Source organism: Antechinus flavipes, chromosome 1, assembly GCF_016432865.1.
Source record: "Antechinus flavipes isolate AdamAnt ecotype Samford, QLD, Australia chromosome 1, AdamAnt_v2, whole genome shotgun sequence".
Lineage (NCBI taxonomy): Eukaryota > Metazoa > Chordata > Mammalia > Dasyuromorphia > Dasyuridae > Antechinus > Antechinus flavipes.
In genome coordinates this window covers 698,072,964-698,095,904 of record NC_067398.1, presented here as the reverse complement: position 1 = coordinate 698,095,904, position 22,941 = coordinate 698,072,964, and the positions used below count along the sequence as shown (strand labels likewise).

General features: G+C 38.2%; 1 protein-coding gene across 1 annotated transcript in view; it reads right to left on the bottom strand.

Annotated features, from left to right (window-relative positions):
• Positions 1 to 4,692: 4,692 nt before the first annotated feature.
• The window catches only part of OAS3 (2'-5'-oligoadenylate synthetase 3), a 48,685-nt gene continuing 30,436 nt past the window's right edge, over positions 4,693 to 22,941 (bottom strand). The window contains 6 exon segments of the mRNA XM_051975979.1: positions 4,693 to 6,170; positions 6,567 to 6,714; positions 7,262 to 7,500; positions 8,263 to 8,438; positions 11,417 to 11,699; positions 22,299 to 22,472. Coding sequence (XP_051831939.1) covers positions 6,159 to 6,170; positions 6,567 to 6,714; positions 7,262 to 7,500; positions 8,263 to 8,438; positions 11,417 to 11,699; positions 22,299 to 22,472 — 1,032 coding nt within the window. The 3' untranslated portion in view covers positions 4,693 to 6,158.

Genomic DNA, 22,941 nt, shown 5'->3' with positions numbered 1-22,941 from the left:
TATACCTGCATGCACATATACACTTACATGTACAGTGCATTACACATAGTAGTGTATATACTATACTACTCACACACATAAATGTATACACAAATACATACACATGTATACACATATACAGAGATATGTACATATAATTACACATATACATACACAATATATACTTATATGGACACAATAAATACTTATGAATATGCATGTATGCAAGATATATTCATATTCACATATATACATATGTATATACACACGTGCACACATAAAACCATAACCCATATACACACATGTACACACCTATACACTCACATGTACACATTATATAGACATATAAACATATATACATAGCACACATTAATATATACATATAATTATGTAATATATAACAATATACACATATATGTGCAATATATACATATTTACAATATACACCTATTCATATATACACATATGTGCAGGTATTCACATATATACACACCATGCACATCTATACATATGTAGACATATAAATAAATATATACACCGATGTCCATACACATATGCATACATACAATAAAGTAGAAATAATCTCAGGGAGAAGTCACAGGTATTAAAGGGAGTTAGACGTCATGCAGAAGGTAGATTTGGGCTAAAACTTATAGGAAGTCAGGGAAACCAGAAGATGGACATGAGTGGGATGCAATTGGGGGCAGGGGGGACAACTATTGAAAGGGAGAGGGAGGATTTTTTGTAAGGAGTAGAAAAGAGATCAGTGTCCCCACATCAGAGGGAAGAGAATGAGTATAAGAAGACTGGGAAAGATAGGAAGAGTGAAAAGTAGGATGGGGCAGGGTTATGAAGTGCTTTAAAAGTCAAACAGAGGATTTGATATTTGATTCCAAAGTCATCTACTCCTTGGGAAGAATCTAATGGTAAAGAATGTGTTTTATATTTGTGGATTTTTGTTTTTAAATCTTTTCTTCATTGTTCATAGATCTACCTTCTGGGTTCAAGGAGGAAAAGTTTACTCTTTCTTATGTAGATTTCAGTCATTTTTCAGTTGTGTTCAACTATTTGTAACTCTATTTGGATTTTCTTGGCAGAGATACTGGAATGCTTTGGCATTTCCTTCTCCAGCTCATTTTATAGATGAGGAAACTGAGGCAAATGGAGCAAAGTGACTTGTTCAGGGTCACACAGGGTCTGAGACCAGATTTGAACTCAGGAAGATGAGTCTTCCTCACGCTAAACCCATTATCCCTATCTGCCAGCAACTGTTTGATTGCAAATCTGATTAAGTATCAAGACTGAAACTGAGACCCATATTCTTGAATCTACTCTTTTTCTGACTATATCTCTATACATATAGACCTCTCAATTCAGTGACATGAAGAAAATGCCTTAATTAGATCCTCGATCTCATTCTTTGACTTTGAGCAAATCACCTTCAATTGCGGTTTGTCTATCTCCAAAATTCAGGATTGGAACAATGAGTGGAAATTTCATATAGACAAATTGGAGTTTGTTGTCCTTTGATGTCTCATTCTTCAACAAATTTAGAACTATCCAGAAGAAGGATGAGCTGTTTCAGGAAAGTGGGGTTTCCCACAGTAGAGGGCTTCAAGCAAAAGCTGAATGACTGAGTGATCACTTCTGGGATGGGTTCTCTGGAAAAACACAGGAAAGACATGGTCCTTTGCCTCAAGGCTGATAGTATATTTGGCGAAACCAGATATGTATATCAAAAGTTAAATAATAATAAAAGTTAATATATGAGGAAGTAAATGGTATTAGGGAATCAAGGGTCTAATTAAGTCAACAAGCATTTATGAAGTACTTACTATGTATCAGAAACTGGATACATAAATTAAGGTAAAATTATGGTCCCTGCCCAAGAGATGTTCACATTGTAACAAGGAAGACAATATGCACACAAATATGTACAAGATAGGTATAGTTTAAATGGGACTGCTGGAGGAAGAGAGACAGGAAATGAACAAAATCTTGAAGAAACCTGAGCATCTATATCCTAGGAGGTCACTGGCAACCTTTGAGGTAGCAGTTTTGTTAGAGTGTAGGGATTTGCTGTCATTTTGCAAGAGACTGAAAAAATAGAGGCAATGAGTGTAAACTATTCTTTTTCTAGGATTATAATCCTGAAAGAAAAATCGAGGATAATAGATTAAGAAGTTGGTAGAGTGAAGGGAAGTGCTTTTTTTCCTAAGGAAAAAGAAGATATAAACACCTTTAGGTAGGAGAGAGAGAATGGAAGGAGAGAGAGAGAGATACAGAAAGAAGGGAAAAGAGACAAGAGAAGAGGAGAGAAGAGAAGATGAAGACAGGAGAAAGGAAAGGGAGAAAAAGACAAGGGCAGAATGAAAGGGAGACAGAGGTTTAGAGAAAAAAGATGAAAAAGGAAAACAGAGAAACAGAGAATGATAAGTAGAGCCAGATTTCTTTCTTTCTTCCTTCTTTCCTTCCTTCCTTTCTTTTTCTTCCTTTTCTTTCCTCCTACCTCTTCGACCTTCTCTCTCTCTTTCTCTCTCTCTCTCTCTCTCTCTCTCTCTCTCTCTCTCTCTCTCTCTCTCTCTCTCTCTCTCTCTTTTCTTTCTTTTGCTTTTTTGCATATTTTTTGGAGGGATTTGAATTTTATTTATTTCTTTGTCTTAATGATAGCCTTTATTTTCAAAAACCTACAAAGATAGTTTTCAACATTCACCCTTGCAAAACCCTGTGTTCTGAATTTTTCTCTCTCCCTTCCCCCACCCCCTCCCCTAGACAATAAGTAATCCAATATATGTTAACCATGTGCAATTCTTCTATATATATATATTTGCACAAATATCATGCTGCACAATAAAAATCAGATCACAAAGGGGGAAAATGAGAAAGAAAATGTTGTTTTGTTCTCTTCCTTGTAAAAACAGTCTTTATCATAAAGAGTTCTTCTCTGGGGAGGGAAAGATAGAGATACAGGGGAAATCTAGGCAATGTAAAAACAAAAAAGGTGAAAATACTATGTTGTGATCCACAGTCAGTTCCCACAGTCCTCTTTCTCTGGGTGCAGATGGCTCTATCCATCACAAGCCTGTTGGACTGGCCTGAATCACCTCATTGTTGAAAAGAGCCATGTCCATCTGAATTGATCATCCTATAATCTTGCTGTTGCCATGTATAATGATCTCCTGGTTCTGCTCACTTCACTCAGCATCAATTCACATAAATCTCTCCAGACCTTTCTGAAATCAGCTTGCTGATCATTTCTTATAGAACAATAATATTCCATAACATGCATATATTATGATTTATGAATATTATGGAATATTTCCCAACTGATGGGTATCCACTCAGTTTCTATTTCCTTAGAACCAAATTTTCAAAGGACTTGAATGTCAAGGAATTTTGACTGCATCCTATAGTTAATATGTAGCCATTGAAGTTTTTTTTTTTTTTAAACAAAAGAGCATTCTATGAACACTGAGCTTTAGGAAGGCTAGTGTTGACTTGATGTTTCTTTTGTTGGTCACAGGGAAGAAAGGATAGAAAAGAGGCAATGACCACTCTGAAGTTTTGAGCATTAAGGAATGGGAAATGGATGGTGCTCTTGGCAAATCTTGTGAGGAGTAGATGTGGGAAGAAAATGATGTGAGATTGGGCAAGTTACCTTAGGATTTCAGTTTCTTTATGATCTTTAAGGTTCTTATTAGCATTAGCACTAGCATCCTAATGTCCTGTATTTCCTCCTAGGAGTTGTGGAAACAAAGCCAGGCACACTAATAAGATGTTAGTGCAAAAGTGAATTGATACAACCATTCCAGAAGGCAATTTGAAAGTATGCAAAGAAAGTGACTGAGATGTCCATTCCTCTTTACTCATAGACTTCTCTACTAGGCTTATATTCAAAAGAGACCATTGACAAGAAGAAAGTCTCAATCTGATCCGAAATATATGTAGGAGCTCTCTATAGTAGCAAAAAAGGCTAGAAATAGAATAGATACCCATTGATTGAGGAATAGTGAAACAAATCATGGTACTTGAATATAATGGGTTTTAAGAAACAAATATGATAAATAAAGAGAAGCGAAAAGACCTATATGAACTGGTGAAAAGCAAAAAAAGCAATATATGTACAGCGACAACAACAATACAAATAGAAAAAATAATCACTATAAAAGAATAAAAAATAAGTTTCAAAACTATTAAGAGCAAGCTATACCTTAAAGAAGAGGTATGATAACACACTTCCCTCACAGCTCCTTTTCAGAGATTAAAGTCCACAAATGTGCAACATTGCATAATAGACCTGAACTTTCTGACATAGACGAGGTTTGGTTTTGTTTTATTTTGTTTTGTTCAAGGAAGAGAACAAAACAGTCTTCATCATAAAGAATGCTTCTCTGGAAAGGGAAAGATAGAGATACAGGGGAAATCTAGGGAATACAAAAACAAAAGATATCAATAAAAATTCATTTCTTTCTTTCCTTCCAGTCTTCCTCCTTTCCTCCCTCCCTTCTTTCCTTCCTTTCTTCTTTTCTTCCTTTCTTTCTCCTTCTCTCTCTCCCTCCTCCCTTTCTCTTTCTTTTTTCCTTCCTTCCTCCCTCTCTTTTCCCCTCCTTCCTTTTTTCTTTCCCTCCCTTTAATTTTTTTGTAGATAGGGACACTTTTGTGGATAGGGAAAGGATAAAAAGAGAAAATTCTAGTCAATGAAAGCAAAGCATATCAACAAAATTTATTTATTTTGCAAATTCCTTTCTCCTTTTGACATTCTATATTCTTTTTATTTTTCACTTTATTTTTAAATTCTCAATAGTATTTTATTTTTCCAATTACATATATTTCGTTTAGTTTTTGTTGTTTTGTTTTTGGGAGGCAACTGGGGTTAAGAGACTTGCCCAGGGTCACATAGCTAATAAGTATTAAGTGTGTGAGGCAGGATTTGAACTTAGATTTTCCTGACTTCAGGACCACTGCTCATCTAGCTGTCCAATGCCAATTACTTGTAAAGGTAGTTTTCAACATTCTTTTTTTTTGGTAAGATTTTATGTTGCAAATTCTTTTTCTCCCTCCCTCCCTTCTTTTCCCTATCCCTAAGACAACAAACAATCTGATATAGGTTATACATGTACAATCATTTTCAACATATTTCCATTTTAGTCATGTTGTAAAAGAAAAATCACAACAAAAGAGAAAAACAAGTATAAAAAAATCAAACAAAAAAAGGTGAAAATAGTGTGCTTCGATCCACATTTCTCTCTGGATGCGGATGGCATTTTCTATCCAAAGTCTGTTGGAATTGTCTTGGCTCAATGTATAAGTCTATCATAGTTGATCATCACATAATCTTGTTGCTGGGTACAATGTTCTCTTGCTTCTGCTTACTTCACTCAGCATCAGTTCATCTAAGTCCAGGCTTTTCTGAAATCAGCCTGCTCATCATTTCTTACAGAACAATATTTCATTACATTCATATACCATCACTTATTCAGCCATTCCCCATCCATTCAATTTCCAGTTCCTTGTCACTACAAAAAGGACTACTACTCCAAATATTTTTACACAGGTGGGTCCTTTCCTCTCTTGTGATATTCTGTATTCTAAGGCTCCTCTTAGCCCAAACATTCTGTGACATTAATCTAGCTTTTCAAGGTGGGCAAAGCCCTTTACAGACTTGATCTCATTTAAACTTCACAACAACCTTATGAGATCAATGCTTTTGATTGTTCAGATCCTTCACTCTGTTCAATTCTCCATGACCATGTTTGGGGTATTCTTGGCAAAGATACTTGGGCAAATTGAGCTGGAGAAGGAAAGGGCAATGAAAAGGTTTGTCCTTTCCTTTTCCAACTCATTTTATAGAAGAGGAAACTAAGGCAAACAGGGTTAAGTGACTTGTCCAGGGTCACATAACTGGAATCTGAGGCTAGATTTTAATGTAGATCTTCCTGAATTCATATCCTAAATGTACTCTATCCAGAGTGCCACTTAGCTGCCCAAGATAGATGCTATGAATATTATTGTGTCCCCACTTTATGGATAGGGGTTTTATACATAGAAGGGAATCCCTCAAGGAAGCCAATGTACACACATCTGGCAGATATTCTTGCATCCCAGCTCTGCAGAAGAGATGATAGGCAGGCAGTTCATATGATGAAGAGTTTAGGGTTCAGAGTCAGGATATTCCAGATTCATGAAGAGACCTAAGGGGACATAAAGGTCATCTCTTTGGTACTGGCATCAGTTTACACAAGTATCATTGCACCCTAAACCTCTGTGGGAAATATTGAAAAGCAAATAGGAGATTTCCCATTGGACTGTTGGAAAAACCAAAACACAGAAGGTACCATCAAGTGACCACAGGCAACTGTGAATGGAAACCAGCAGGACTCAGTTCTGATAGTTGGTCACATTATCATTTGTGGATAAGGAAGGATTATCTAGATTCAAAAGGTATATCCTTTTCTCTTCCTTTTTTCTGATTTGTTCAGCTCTGGACATTTTCTGGGTTTTTACTTCCTTGCCAGAGCTATCATCACATGACCTCAGGAGATTCCAAACCCCTCCCCTAATTCTTAGCCACTACAGATTTTTCTCACCTTCAATGCCCAGGGCTGGACAAAGTCCCCAGATGTGTTTGCACAGCATACAGAATTTGCATAGTTAGCAGCTTCTTTTGCCAATAGGTCCCAGCGGGTGCCATGGCCAAGATTCCCAGTTGGGTCAGCAGGATCCAGGATGATTGGCCTATGGGTCCCATTCAAGAGATTTTTTCTTAGTTTTAGCTAACTGTATATATATGAATTACCCACGCCCATTTCCTATGTCAGACTAATTCCTTACCCCACTCCTGGATCTTAGTTTCCTCATTTAGAAAATCAAAGAGTTAGACCAGAGAGCTTTGAAGGTTCCATTAAACCCCAAATATGTGATCCTGAGATTCCTAAACACAGATCTCTGGTCCATTCCTCTTCTGCCTCACAAATAGAGACCTGTATCCTTACCCCTTGTCCTTTGGGTGCTAAAGAACTCAAAATTTTGTCCAGTCAGAAACACATGGAAGAGAAGTGGAGGAAGGGGATACTTATATTTGTCGTGAGAATAAAAAAGAGATAGTATTTGTAAAGCAATTAGTACCCTGCCTGGTACGGAGTAGGGATTAATAAATTCTTGTTCTCTTTTTCCTTCCCTTAAAGATCCAGCACTTAACACAAGTTGCTTCTAGTATTGACTTGAGGGATGAATAATGGGAGTAAATACCATACAGGAAGGGGAGAAAAAAAAGGATCAGAACCTGGGTTTCCGGAGTTGCTGAATTAGGAAATTCTTGATGATCTCATTCTCATGGTCATAATTGATCGTCCAATGGATACAGAGGTTCTTGTAATTCTGGACCAGTTCCAGGACTGTCCTGAAACCTTCAGCCATATTGAACTGGGTTGTTCCATTCCCCTGTTCCCAGGCATAAATGGTCAAGAGTTCTAGTGCATACTGTGGAGGGAGTGCTCCTCTTCCTTTGGGAACTCTCACACACTGGGGGAAGAAAACAGAAAGGGCAATGGGCAAAAAAGTCACTGCCTTCTCCACTTCCCCCTCCATCCCTCAAGAGGAATTGGGCTTGGTTTATAGTGTTGGTAGAGCAGCTGGTTGCAAAGAGCATGGGATTTGGAGTCAGAAGGCCTGGATCTGAATGCTGATTCTATTTGTTACTTATGTGGCCTTGGGCAAGACATTCATCTTTGTGAGACCCTGGTTTCCAATTCTACAAAATGGAGGAGTAGGACATGATGATGGCCAAGGTTTTGGTGAACTAAAGTTCTTATGATTCTGTACATGGTTGTGACTGAGGAAGAACAGATATATAACATCCAGAACTGATTGGGCGTGATCTGGAAGTTGGAGCACAGCTGCTTCCTGCTTCTGAGAAGAAGTCATTGGATTCCTGTTCCTGCTTTCCCTTCCACTAAACTTTAGAACGGGGAATGTCAGATGTAGAAAGAACATTGCAATATAGAATATCAGACCTGGTAGGGTACTTAGAACATGGAATGTCAGAGCTGGGAGGGGTCTCAGAACAGAAAAGGTCATAGTCAGGAAGGTTCTTAGAATAGGGAATGTCAGAACTGAGAGGGGCTTCAGAACATGGAATTTCTGATATAGAAAGATTTTTAGAACATGGAACTTCATAGTTGGAAGTAAACATGTACCATAGGAAGTCCCAGTTGGCAGAGAACATGAAACACACTCAAGGGACAATCTTTGGAGACTCAGCCCTGAAGAATGCAGGGGCTTTACCTGTTTGTACCAGTGCTTTACCAGGCGGATCAGACTCTTCAGCTTGGTAGGACGAGAGATAACAAAATCCCGCTGCAGTTCCGTGAAGCAGGAGGAGAATTCGCCTCCATTATTGTAGCTGTCAATGAGATCAATATACACCTGAGGCTTAGGCTTTGTGCCTGAGCTTAGTTGGCCTAAAATGAGGGAGAAAGAAAACATACCTCATTTACCAGTGCATTAAGTTCACCACTGCATAAGATGTAGATGTGGGTTTGGGTTTGTTTTCCTGAGGCAATTGGTGTTAAGTGTCTTGCCCAAGGTCCCACGACATAAAGTGTTAAGTGTCTGAGGGCAGATTTGAACTCAGGTCCTTCTGACTTCAGGGCTAATGCTCTATCCACTATGCCACCTAGCTGCCCCTAGGTTTGGGTTTTTATGGAAATTCTTGGATGATATAAAAGCAAAATTGAAGATGTGTCTCATCTGGAAAACTTTAGGCCTCACCATTTAGTAAGTTGAGTAAATGTTGTTTTAGATTATCTTCCCTAACTGGGTTCTAAGGTCATTCATCAGTACATCAAGGACAGTTTAGAGCATCATAGAGCCTTGAGAAGGCAGAACTCTACACTTGCAGCAGAGGGCATCAAAGAGAAAGAGGGGTGATCCCAGTGTAACTAGAGGTTACATTCTCCCCTTTCACAATTGACAATACTATTGGAGAGACTGGACAGTAACTGGGTACAAAGAACATACTGAGGACAAACCTGGATACAGATATTGGTCAGTAAGGCAAAAAACATTTATTAAGCACTTACTATGTACCAGGTATTGTGTACCAATGGGGCTACAAAAACAGGTAAAGGAGAGTCATGACACTCAAGGAGCTCATAGTCTAATGAGGGAGACAATAAGCAAACAAATATATACAAAGCAAGCTACAGACAGGATAAACAGAAAATGGAAACAAAGCAGTGGAATTAAGGGAGTGCTGGGGGAAACTTCCTGTAAAAGATGAGATTTTAGTAGAAATTTACAGGAAGCAAAAATGAAGAGGGAGAAGTTAACAGGTAAAAATGCCTGGAGCAGAGAGATGAAGTGTCATGTTCAAGGAACAGCAAGGAGGCTGGTGTCCTGAATCAAAGGATATATGTTGGGGAGTAAGGTATAAGAAGAGTGAAAAGATAAGAGGGGCTAGGTCATATTTGTTCCTGAAAGCAATAGGGAGCCACTGGAGTTTATTAAGTGAAGATTTGGGGGGTGGTGGAGGTGACATAGTCAGACCCTGGCTTTAGGAAAATCACTTTGTGGTTGAATGGAGGATGGATTGGAGTGGTGAGAGATTGAGGAAGGCAGGCCTATCAGCAGGCTATTGCAGTAGTCCGGACATGAAATAATGACCAAACTAATGGAAGGGTTAGAGAAAAGAAGAAGATATGGTAGAAATGCTGCAAAATTAAAATCAACAGATTGATTGTGAGGGGTAAAAGATAGTGAGGATTCAAGGATAACATCTAGATTTTGAGCCTGAGGGGCTTGAAGGGTGATGTTGTCCTTCATAGTATTAGGGAAATTGGAGTGAGAAAGGGTTTGGGGGATAGATCATGAGTTTGGTTTTGGACAAGTTCAGTTTAAGAGGACTTCTGGATATCCAATTTGAGATATCTGAAAAGTAGTTGGAGATACAAAATTAGAGTGAGAAGAAAGATTTGAGAAAGACAGGTAGATTTGAAAACCATCCATCCAGAGTGATAATTAAATCCCTAGCAGCTGAAGAGATCAATAAGTGAAATAATATAAAAGAAGAAGAGAGGAGGGCCCCTGTGGGACACATATGGAAAGAGGGCATGATTTAGCAAAGGAAACTAAATTGAAGCAAGAGGAGGAGAACCAGAAGAAAGGCATATCCTGAGAATATGGAAGAAAGTGATCAATGGTGGCAAAGGCTGCAAAAAGATCAAAAAGAAGGCAGACTGAATGAAGACCATTAGATTTAGCAACTTAGAGATCACTGGTAATATTGGGGAGAACAATTTTAGTGAAATGATGAAAATACAGAAGTACACAGGTGGACCCAGAAGAATAACCATCTGAGGAAAGAAACAATTTCAGGGTATGTGACCCCCTCAATCAGAGAGAAACGTACTGATTCTCAGGGCCCAATAGAAGAAATTGCACCCACAGGGACCTTAATGAGCTCTCCTCAGTGGAAGAAAAGGACTCGCAAAGTCAGCTCATGTGATGTATCACTATGCTTCCTTATAAGGCATATGTACCTTAATACTTATATACTTTTAAGACTGAGCCCACTTTCTTCAAGGGATCTTTCATATCCAGTGGGGAACATGCCCCAAGTTTGGGGAAAATGTTTCATACAGGCTGTTTTTTCTATACTTTCTCAGGATGACAAGTTGACATCATTGGCTGATTGGTAGATGGAAACACTACTAGTAGGACCTTATGAATAATGGTACTTACTAGACATCTAGTCTCAGGAGTTTTCCTAGACTCTTGAGAAAGCAATAGTCAGCTGCCCTCTGGGGATCTAATCTACCAGTGTGAATGGAGAAGATATGGTCTATTGATCTGTCTGTCACTCTGTCTCCATACATGTATGCATATATATAATGTGTGTATATTTGTGTGGATACGTGTGTGTGTGTATCTTATGTGGTCCTGATGATAATCTTGGTGATATTACAAGTTCCATTTTATAGATTAGAAAACTGAGGTTTAGAAAAGTTAAAAGATCTTTGCAGGATCCTTCAGTGGTTCAGGAAGGATTTGAAGCTAGATATTTCAGCTTTTTTGCTCCATTGAGATGACCAGAGAGGGAGAGGGAAGAAGAGAGGGAAAGAAAGGGAGAAAGTCCACATGAGAAACCTCAGGAAGTGGGGAAGGGAAAAAAATTCCTGGCTGCAAGGTTCAATTGCTTAATTTGAAGAAGTGACATTAGTCCTAAATCATAGCAATACTAGGACTGAATTACTATCTCGAAATACATTTGAAAATAGACAAGCAACAGACCAGTTCTTAGAGATCTGGGCAGGATTCATTGGTGGGCAAAGAAGGATTAGGGGCCATGCAAGAAGTGAGAACCCTTAGCAGTGAGCCCAGTTCATGAGGAAAATTAGGACTGAGAGATATGTCCTCCTCTATTTTAAAAGCAGCTCACCCAAAGCATTAAAAGCAGGAAGCACGTCGAAGTCTATGCTGTGATCCAGAGTCCTGGATGTCAAGGTGAAGCTGAGTACCCGGGGATTCTCCCACTTGGAGATCTCAAACTTCACATCAAACTGCTTTTCCTGCCTGCACGCTTCCAGCTGGGTTCGGATTTCTGTGATGATTTCGGCCCGGTTGGTCCCTTGGTCTGAGAATCCACAAAAACAGCTGAGGAACACTATGAGGTCTGCATCAGATCGGCCTCGCAGGGCAGTACCCTTGGCAGAGGAGCCTCCCTGAATGGGGGAAGAGGCATAGGAAAAAGAGAAAATGTCAGATCTCAAGCTTAGATCACCGCTGGAGCCATGTGGGCAAAAGACAACTACAGTTGGTAGGGAGTTTACAAAGCCCCACAGCGGGGACAGAAAACCTGGAATAATGGCCTCCAGGGACTGAGATCTTAGATCAAAACATGGGGAGAGAGATCATTTATTAGTTTCCTAATATCAGTTGTGTGCTGGAGCTGGCTTGCACAACCTGTGAAAGGCCATTGTTAAATTTTCAGTAAGCATTTAGAATTCAGAAATTGAAGTGAGAAATTAGTATTTGGTTCATTTTGTTTGTATTCTGGACTTAAGAAATTGATGGAACTTTATAGCAAGATAAGGTCGATGGGTTCATGGTTTAGAGATACAGGTGATACTGTAAGCAAATTAGGAGAATAAGGGATAGTCTACTTCTCAGATCTGTGGAGAAGGAAAGAATTTATTGCCAAAGAAGAACTAAAAAGCATTATGAAATGCAAAATGCATAATTCGGATTATATTAAATTTAAAAAAAAGTTTGTACAAACAAAATCAATGCAGCCAAGATGAGAAGGGAAGCAGAAAACTGGGGAAGTGGGACGAAGTTTACATCCAAGGATTCTGATAATGGCCTCATTTCTTCTTCTTCTTTTTTTTTGTTAGTAGTTAAGCATTATTTATTTTTATTTTTAAATTCTTTTTAAATTTTTTTTATTTTTAAAATATATGCATGGGTAATTTTCAACATTCATCCTTGTAAAACCTTGTATTCCAAAATTTCTTCCTTCCCTCTCCCCCTTCCCCAAGGTATATGTAATCCAACATATGTTAAACATGTGCAATTCTTCTATACACATTTCCACAAATATCATGCTGCACAAGAAAAATCAAAAAGGAAAAAAAATGAGAAAGAAAACAAAATGCAAGCAAACAACCACAAAAAGAGTGAAAATACTATGTTGTGATCCGTACTCAGTTCCCACAGTCTTCTCTTTGGGTGCAGATATTTGATTAAAGAAATGCAAATTAAGACATCTCTGAGGTACAACTACATACCTCTCAGATTGGCAAATTAATAGGAAAAGATAATGATAAATATTTGGAGGGGATGTAGAAAAACTGGGACACTAATACATTGTTAGTGGAGTTGTGAATTTATCCAACCTTTCTGGAGAGCAATTTGGAGCTATGCCCAAAGGATTATCAGACTGTGCCTACCTTTTGACCCAGCAGTGTCTCTATTGGATCTGTATTCCAAAGAGATGATAAAAAAAAAAAAAGGCAAAGGACTCACATTTGCAAAAATGTTTGTAGCAGCCCTCTTTGTAGTGGCAAGGAATTAGAAACTGAGTGAATGCCCATCAGATGGAGAATGGCTAAATAAGTTATGGTACATGAATGTTATGAAATGTTATTATTCTATATGAAAGTCAGCAGGATGATTTCAGAGAGGCTTGGAGAGACTTACATTAATTGATCCTAAGAAAAGTGAGTAGAACCAAGAGAAAAACATTGTACACAGCAATGACAAGATTATGTGATAATCAACAAGGGAGGGGATATGGGGAAGAGAAAGAAAAAAATTAGGAACACAAGACTTTTCAAGTGAATGTTGAAAACTATCTTTGCATGTATTTTGGAAATAAAAAGTTATTCTTTTTTAAAAAAGAAATTGATAAAGAAAATGTTCATGTTGCAGAATCAATATAAAAGTTGATTATCAGTCACCAAAACCATTTGATATTGGCTAAGAAATAGATTAGTTGATCAGTGGAAAAGGTTAGGTTCACAAGACAGAATAGTCAACTATAGCAATCTAGTGTTTGACAAACCCAAAGATTCTAACTTTTGGGATAAGATTTCATTATTTGATAAAAACTGCTGGGATAACTGGAAATTAGTATGGCAGAAATTAGGCAAGGACCCACACTTAACACCATATACCAAGATAAGATCAAAATGGGTCCATGATCTAGGCATAAAGAACGAGATTATAAATAAATTAGAAGAACATAGGATAGTTTATCTCTCAGACTTGTGGAGGAGAAACAAATTTGTGACCAAAGATGAACTAGAGACCATTACTGATCACAAAATAGAAAATTTTGATTATATCAAATTAAAAAGCCTTTGTACAAACAGAACGAATGCAAACAAGATTAGTAGGGAAGCAACAAACTGGGAAAACATCTTTACAATTAAAGGTTCTGATAAAGGCCTCATTTCCAAAATATATAGAGAACTGACTCAAATTTATAAAAAATCAAGCCATTCTCCAATTGCTAAATGGTCAAAGGATATGAACAGACAATTTTCAGATGATGAAATTGAAACTATTACCACTCACATGAAAGAGTATTCCAAATCACTATTGATCAGAGAAATGCAAATTAAGACAACTCTGAGATATCACTACACACCTGTCAGATTGGCTAAGATGACAGGAAAAAATAATGATGAATGTTGGAGGGGATGCGGGAAAACGGGGACACTGATGCATTGTTGGTGGAGTTGTGAACGAATCCAACCATTCTGGAGAGCAATCTGGAATTATGCCCAAAAAGTTATCAAACTGTGCATACCCTTTGATCCAGCAGTGTTTCTATTGGGCTTATACCCCAAAGAGATACTAAAAAAAGGAAAGGGACCTGTATGTACCAAAATGTTTGTAGCAGCCCTGTTTGTAGTGGCTAGAAACTGGAAAATGAATGGATGCCCATCAATTGCAGAATGGCTGGGTAAATTGTGGTATATGAATGTTATGGAATATTATTGTTCTGTAAGAAATGACCAACAGGATGAATACAGAGAGGCTTGGAGAGACCTACATGGACTGATGCTAAGTGAGATGAGCAGAACCAGGAGATCATTATACACTTCGACAACAATATTGTATGAGGATGTATTCTGATGGAAGTGGATTTCTATGACAAAGAGACCTAACTGAGTTTCAATGGATAAATGATGGACAGAAACAGCTACACTCAAAGAAGGAACACTGGGAAACGAATGTGAACTATTTGCATTTTTGATTTTCTTCCCGAGTTATTTTTACCTTCTGAATCCAATTCTCCCTGTGCAACAGGAGAACTGTTTGGTTCTTCAAATATGTATTATATCTAGGATATACTGCAATATATTTAACATATAAAGGACTGCTTGCCATCTTGGGGGGGGTGGAGGGAGGGAGGGGAAAAAACGAAACATAAGCGAGTGCAAGGGATAATGTTGTAAAAAATTACCCTGGCATGGATTCTGTCAATACAAAGTTATTATTAAATAAAATTAAATTAAAAAAAAAAAGTTGATTATAAAATTTTGTTTTGTTTTGTTTATTTTAGAAAAGCTCTAGAAAGGGAAATGTCTTGTCCAGAGTCTTTCTACTTTTACTGAAATTGGAATCAAGCTGAGATGGAATATTTAAGTGGAACTCAATTCTGATAGTCTCAGAGACTGGTACATTTATCCAACGTCTTGTTTTACAGAAGATCCTCTGTGAGGAAGTGGATAAAGTACTGTACTTAGAGTCAGACCCGAATTCAAATCCTCCCTCAGATGCTTACTAAATCTTATTTATTTATTTATTTTTGGGAGGTAATTGGGGTTAAATGACTTGTCCAGGGTTACACAACTAGGAAGTGATAAGTGTCTGAGACTGGACTTGAACTCAGGTCCTCCTGACTCCAGGGCCAGTGCTCTGCCCTCTTTAGGTTTACTAGCTGTGTGACCATGGGCAAGGGAGGAATCAGCAGATTTCTTTTCCTTTAATCTAGAGTCTATACCTATACGGGGAATAGGGAAATCTAGTTTTGACACAGAGCCAGAACTAAGGCAGAGCGATCAAGGCTGTGTTCCTTACTTCACTGCTGTCCATCTCAGTTTGCTCAATGATAAAATGGACATACTAATAGTACCTACCTCCTAGAGTTGCTATAAGAATCAAATGAGATAATATTTATTTCTTTTTTAATTTTTTTTTTTTTACGGTGGGGTGTATATTCTCTCTCTCTCTCTCTCTCTCTCTTTCTCTCTCTCTCTCTTTTTAAAATAACTTTTTATTGACAGAATGCATGCCAGGGTAATTTTTTACAACATTATCCCTTGCACTCACTTCTGTTCCGATTTTTCCCCTCCCTCCCTCCACCCCCTCCCCGAGATGGCAAGCAGTCCTATACATGTTAAATAGGTTACAGTATATCCTGGATACAATATATGTGTGCAGAACCGAACAGTTCTCTTGTTGCACAGGGAGAATTGGATTCAGAAGGTATAAATAACCGGGAAGAAAAACAAACATGCAAGCAGTTTATTTCCCAATGTTCTTTCTTTGGATGTAGCTGCTTCTGTCCATCCTTGATCAATTGAAACTGAGTGAGATCTCTTTATCGAAGAGATCTACTTCCATCAGAATACATCCTCATACAGTATCGTTGTTGAGGTATATAATGATCTCCTGGTTCTGCTCATTTCACTCAGGATCAGTTTATGTAAGTCTCACCAGTCCTCTCTGTATTCATCCTGCTGGTCATTTCTTACAGAACAATAATATTCCACAATGCTCATATACTACAATTTACTCAACCATTCTCCAATTGATGGGCATCCATTCATTTTCCAGCTTCTAGCCACTACAAACAGGGCTACCACAAACATTTTGGCACATACAGGTCCCTTTCCCTTCTTTAGTGAGATAATATTTGTAAAGTGCTTTGGAAAGATTAAAGTGCTATATAAATGCTAGTTATTACTATTATTCTTATTATTATTCTTGAAACAGAAGCCTACTATTTGTGTTGCAAAGGGACCTAGAACTCGGATGTTTTAACAATCAGTCCACTCCTTTTCCCAGACAGGCTGGAGAAATTTGGCTTTCCTTGAGGACACCAGCTTTTTCAGAAGAGCTACCTCTGATCTCAAAACAAGCACTTGAGCTTGGAGGAGGGGTCTCTAGTTGAGTCCTGGTCCAATACCTACTCACGATTCCCAGCGTTCTCCTTGGCAGGAAAGTTGGAAAAGCCAATGAGAGCAAACCATCAATAAAAAGAGAGGTCCAGGAGATGGGGAGGCACAGGTGTACACAGGACACTTTAGCCTTTAAAGGAAACTATAGTGCTAGCTTCTTTCCTAAGTCTTAGCCCTTCCTGTTATGACAATTCCATAAACTATTATGAAAGTTTTTATATTTCTTTTATTGGAGCTAGTTATTCAAGGCTTAGAGCTATTCTTATTGCAACTTTTGGTTAGCTGAAAGCCTCTCTCATGTGGCTAAAAACATGACTAATGAAATGACAGAATTACTGGGAGACTTGTAGATATTCCTTAAATAAGAATCAAGAGACTTTGAGCTTCCCAAAATGAGTTAGTCATTAATAGAAGGATTCTTCTAACATGTAGGACATGTCATCTCCTGATATGAAGGATTCTCCTGTAGCCATATAGCTATCTAATAAACCCTCTAAGTGTTATTTGGTCATATCCAACTCTTCATTACCCCATTTGTGGTTTTCTTGGCAAAGATGCTGGACTGCTTTTTTATTTCCTTCTCCATTTCACTTTACAGATGAGAAAACTGAGACTTTTGCAGAGTCACTCAACTAATAAGTGTCTGAGTCCATATTAAAACTTACATCTTTCTGACTTCAGGCCTGGTGATCCATGCACATCCATACACGTAGCCACCTACATGTAGTTAATTTACCTATGGAAACTGTTTAGGTTTGTTTCCCTATGAGATAGTTGATGTTATGATTCTGTTGAAATATGTTCTTTATGACTTTAAAGGAAACATGGGATATGAATCTTTTTTTGCTTTCATTTAAACTTTCACTTACTATCTATTAAACTTTTTAAGCCTAAAAGAATATATGAGATTGCAATATATAAAAGTAAATTATTCTTTGTCTCTTTGATGTAATATTCTCTATAAAAATCCAGATTTGGATCCAGTGTTACTTTTCTGCTTCTGAGTTTGTGCTTAAGTATAAGAAAATCTAGATTTTTACCTCTATAATTTCTTCATTTGTGATAGATTTATTTTGACAGCCAGAATCTATCACATAAAAGGAAATATTTCTCCCTTAACAATCTGAAGGGCCCTACATCTTTTCACTCTTTGCAGTTCAAATAGTGGGAGGAGGGCTCATTTTCCAGCCTGCCTCTGGTCCTTAAGTTGTGGTACTCTTTCTGGGTGAGGAAGTACCCAGTAGTTTACCAATGTTGCTCCAGCCAAGGAACTCCTGTGAGATACTATGTGAGTCACACAATCAAGCTTACTCAGTAGAAGCCTTCATTTCCCCTTCCCCCCATATTTCACAGGGCCTCCCCATATCAGGATGTACCTTACCTTTTTTTTTTGTGATGGAGAATAAGGACTAAAGCAGCTCTTCAAATTTTCTGTCCTGGGACATAGCCCTGATCACCCTACCTTACTTCTGACTCTTTGTCAAAGCTCTCCATAAAGGCATAGATTCTAGATTAAGATTTTAAAAATCTGCTGATTCTACTCCCACCCTACATTAAAGGAAGGAGCACTAGATATAGAGTAGATCTGACTTCTGGAATGGCTCATTCAACTTACTAGTTATATGACCTTGGGCAAGTCACTAAAATGCTCTCTGTCTCGGTTTCCACTTCTGTAAAATGGAGATAATGAATCCTACTCTGCCTCCCAGCTAAGGTTGATGCAAAAAATCTAATGAGATAAAGTGAGATGTTTAAAGGACTTTATAACAACAAGATCCCAGACCCTTTATTAGTTTCACATCAGGTGATCCTGTTGTTCTGACCCCCATATGGTTGAACTTTTTTTGACTGACCCTGGTCTGTCTAGATTTTGAATTTACTTTGATCTATTTATTTAACATTTACCAGGCAAGGCCTTGTCCTAGAAAGATAGAGTTGCATAATAGAAACTGTAATCACAATATTAACATCTTTCTTTCAATTGTGATACCTTAAGACAGGTTCTCCTATAATTACGTCAAGCAGACAAGGATGTGACAAGAGAGTGCTAGAAAATATTTAACTGGCTTCCCTCTTTCTCACAAAACAATTAACCCCCAACACTTTTTAAAAATTTGACCTGCATTAAACCAGGACAACATTGTACACAGTAACAACAAGATTGTACGTTAATCAACTGTAATGGGCTTAGCTCCCCTCAGCAAAATAGTGATCCAAGACAATTCCAATAGACTTGGGGTGGAAAATGCCATCCACATCCAGAGGAAGAACTAATAGGACTGAATTTGGATCAAAGCATACTATTTTCACCCTTTTTGTTTGTTTTTTTCTTTCTCGTAATTTTCCCCTTTTGTTTTTCTTTCACATGACCACTATGGAAATATGTTTAAAATGACTATATGTATTTACCTACATCCGAGTTTTTACTTCTTGGGGAGAGGCAGGTAAGGGAGAGAGGGAGAAAAAATTTGGAACTCAAAAATCTTACATAAACGAATGAATGATTTTTAAATGTAATTGAAAAATAAAATACTATTAAATAAAAAAATTTCACCTGCATTATCAACGTTTTGTCCATTACTTTCTTAAGTCTAGACACTCAATAAAACAATAAATTAAGCTCTGAGTTGCAGTGTTTGCTGATTTCCAAAGAGTAAATGATCACACAAAAAATTGAACAATCAATTCTCAGAGCTGGTATGAGCTGGATCCGGCTCAGCCCTGTATGAGTGCCATAGAAAAATATAGACAAAGGCTGTGAGTAAATCACAGGTTCACAGATCTAGAAATGGAAGAAACCCCAGAAATCATTCTAGCCTGTCTATCTCATTTTACTGGGAGAGAAACCTAGGCCCAGGAAGTAAAATGATACCTAAGGCCACAAAAGTGGAAAATGTTGGATCTGAACTCAGGTTAGGTGACTCCAGAGTCAAGGAAGGCTTCCTAGAAGGATGGATTTTTTGGAGTCTGTAAAGAAGAGGTTGGGGTAAGGTCTAAGTACTTTAGCAGGAGGTACTGGTATGAGCCCTATCTTCTGGGGACTATTCTGTTTTCCCCTGATCCAACCCCTATGCAATTCTTTATGCTATTCAGATGTCCTGGAAGAGACCTTTTACACCACCTCCTAAGAGAAATGATTATTAATAACCAATGACTTGGGGAGATCCAGAGTTCTCCTCTTTTTTTAAAGTCCTGATTTTTAAAGCTTAATCTCTCAAAGGAAATTACTGATAATGAAATTGGACTAAGACCCAACCTGGATACACCAAGATAAGGTCAAAATGGGTTCATGACCTAGGCATAAAGAATGAGATTATAAATAAATTGGAAGAGCATAGGATAGTTTACCTGTCAGACCTGTGGAAGAGGGAGGAATTTATGACCAAAGAAGAACTAGAGATCACTATTGACCACAACATAGAAAATTTTGATTATATCAAATTGAAAAGTTTTTGTACAAACAAAACAAATGCAAACAAGATTAGAAGGGAAACAATAAACTGGGAAAACATTTTTACAATCAAAGGTTCTGATAAAGGCCTCATTTCCAAAATATATAGAGAATTGACTCTAATCTATAAGAAATCAAACCATTCTCCAATTGATAAATGGTCAAAGGATATGAACAGACAATTCTCAGACAAAGAAATTGAAACTATTTATAGACATATGAAAATATATTCCAAATCATTATTAATTAGAGAAATGCAAAGTAAGACAACTCTGAGATACCACTACATACCTGTCAGATTGGCTAGAATGACAGGGAAAGATAATGGGGAATGTTGGAGGGGATGTGGGAAAACAGGGACATTGATACATTGTTGGTGGAATTGTGAACACATCCAGCCATTCTGGAGAGCAATTTGGAGCTATGCTCAAAAAGTTATCAAACTGTGCATACCCTTTGATCAAGCAGTGTTTCTCCTGGGCTTATACCCCAAAGAGATACTAAAGAAAGGAAAGGGACCTGTATGTGCCAAAATGTTTGTGGTAGCCCTGTTTGTAGTGGCTAGAAGCTGGAAAATGAATGGATGCCCATCAATTGGAGAATGGTTGAGTAAATTGTGGTATATGAATGTTATGGAATATTATTGTTCTGTAAGGAATGACCAGCAGGATGAATACAGAGAGGACTAGCGAGACTTACATGAACTGATGCTGAGTGAAATGAGCAGAACCAGGAGATCATTATATACCTCAACAACGATACTGTTTGAGGATATATTCTGATGGAAGTGGATCTCTTCGATAAAGAGAGCCTTAATTGATCAAAGATGGACAGAAGCAGCTACACCCAGAGAAAGAACACTGGGAAATGAATATAAACTGCTTGCATTTTTGTTTTTCTTCCCGGGTTATTTCTACCTTCTGAATTCAATTCTCCCTGTGCAACAAGAAAACTGTTTGGTTCTGCACACATATATTGTATCTAGGATATATTGTAACCCATTCAACATGTAAAGGACTGCTTGCCATCTGGGGGAAGGGGTGGAGGGAGGGAGGGGAAAAATTGGAACAGAAGTAAGTGCAAGGGATAATGTTGTAAAAAAAATTACCCTGGCATGGGTTCTATCAATAAAAAGTTATTTTAAAAAAATAATAAAATAAAAAAAGACCCAACCTGGAAGGATAGCTCTTGAGTTCTGCTCATGCTTGAGTGGGCCATAAATCTTTGAATAGATTGCTCAAAGCTGGGGGGTGATCTTGCTATAGAGTTAATCTCTCAGTCCAAGAGTGCCAAAATGCCAGGGAACATCTACATAAACTGCCATTATGAGGGTCTTTAGTCCAGGAAAGATGGCTAAATGATCATCTTTTCATTAATAATTTGCTGGCCTTATTAATAAAATTAATAAATCATCCAGAAACTATGTCTCATACTCTTTATTTGACAGATTAAGAAAGATTAAGATTTTAAATGACTCATCCCAGATCACATAGCTAGTAAACTTCAGAGGAAGGATTTTAACCCACACCAGCTTAACTCCAGGACTTTTTCACTATTCCCTAAGGTTCTCCTCCCAGTACTTGGTTCTGACCTCAGTGATCTTGGGAGTTATCCCATCTCTGGATCAAAGCTGAACTTTATATCTCTTCTGGGACCTTGAAGGTGGTTCACTGTCTAGACATGGCCACTTGGTAACTTGACTTCCCACCGTGCCCTGGTATCCATTAAAGGAAAACAACTTGACCCAGGAGCATGATGGAGTAGGGCAAGGGTGGAGGAGAATAACTCTGCGATTCCTAGGAAGTCTCCCAGTAAATTAGAAGAGTTGGTCAATCTACTCTTATCCTTGGTTCATCCCTCCTCATTCAAAGAAGTTATCTAGTCTCTTTATTTGTCACTTCATCTCTGTGTGCTTCCATTTCTTCATCTGTAAAATGAGAATAATCTTAGCATCTACCTCCCAGAATTAATGTGAGAATATTTGTGAAGTTCTTACCTAGTTCAGTGCCTGGAACACAGCAGATATTTAATAAAAGCTTCTTCTCTTCTTTCCCCTTATAACTCCCCGATGAACTGACTGGGACCATCTGTATTCTTAGTTTAGCCCTAACCCCTTCTGTTATGGGGAGTGCCCGATCCTTACTTTGGGGATCCTATTCCATCTGTGAGTGGCTCACCTTGACTATTTTGAGCACCTTGGTGGATGAATTCCGGAAGCAGTTTTCTTTCAGGAACGAACAGATGATGTCCACAGCTCTGCTCACCTGGTCCAGGAATTCTCGGTTGGGCTGGAGGAATTTGCTGATGAAGCTGTCCAGCTGCCAGGAAGGAGTCTGTTGAAGCAGGGCTGGCTGCAGGAAAAGACACCAGGGATCAAAGACCTGGAGACTTGGAGCTGGAAAGAACTGCAGAAGCCGACTGAGCTCTTTATTTTGATAGATGGCAAAACTGAAACTCAAAAAAGTGAATGGAGTCACCCAAAATCAAACATGAGGATTTGAACTCAGGTCTTCTGACTTCAGAGCTAGGGCTCTTAGCACTATATCGTGCTGACCTGTACTTTGATCTAGGGCTGAGATGAAAGGGTGGATGGAGGATTTCTACAAATGAAAAACAACTAAAGCTCAAATACAGCCAGGCAGCCCAATTTACCTTCTACCAGCACCAAACAAAACCATCCAAGACTCTGTCTCTCTTCAGTGTTGATCTGGGGATTTGGGAACTTAGGGATACTGGGCCCTTCTGAGATTTTGTTTTCTCTCTTGCAAAATGGCAACCAGAATATATGGCTTACCCAGTCCCCCCCAGAACCACTCCATT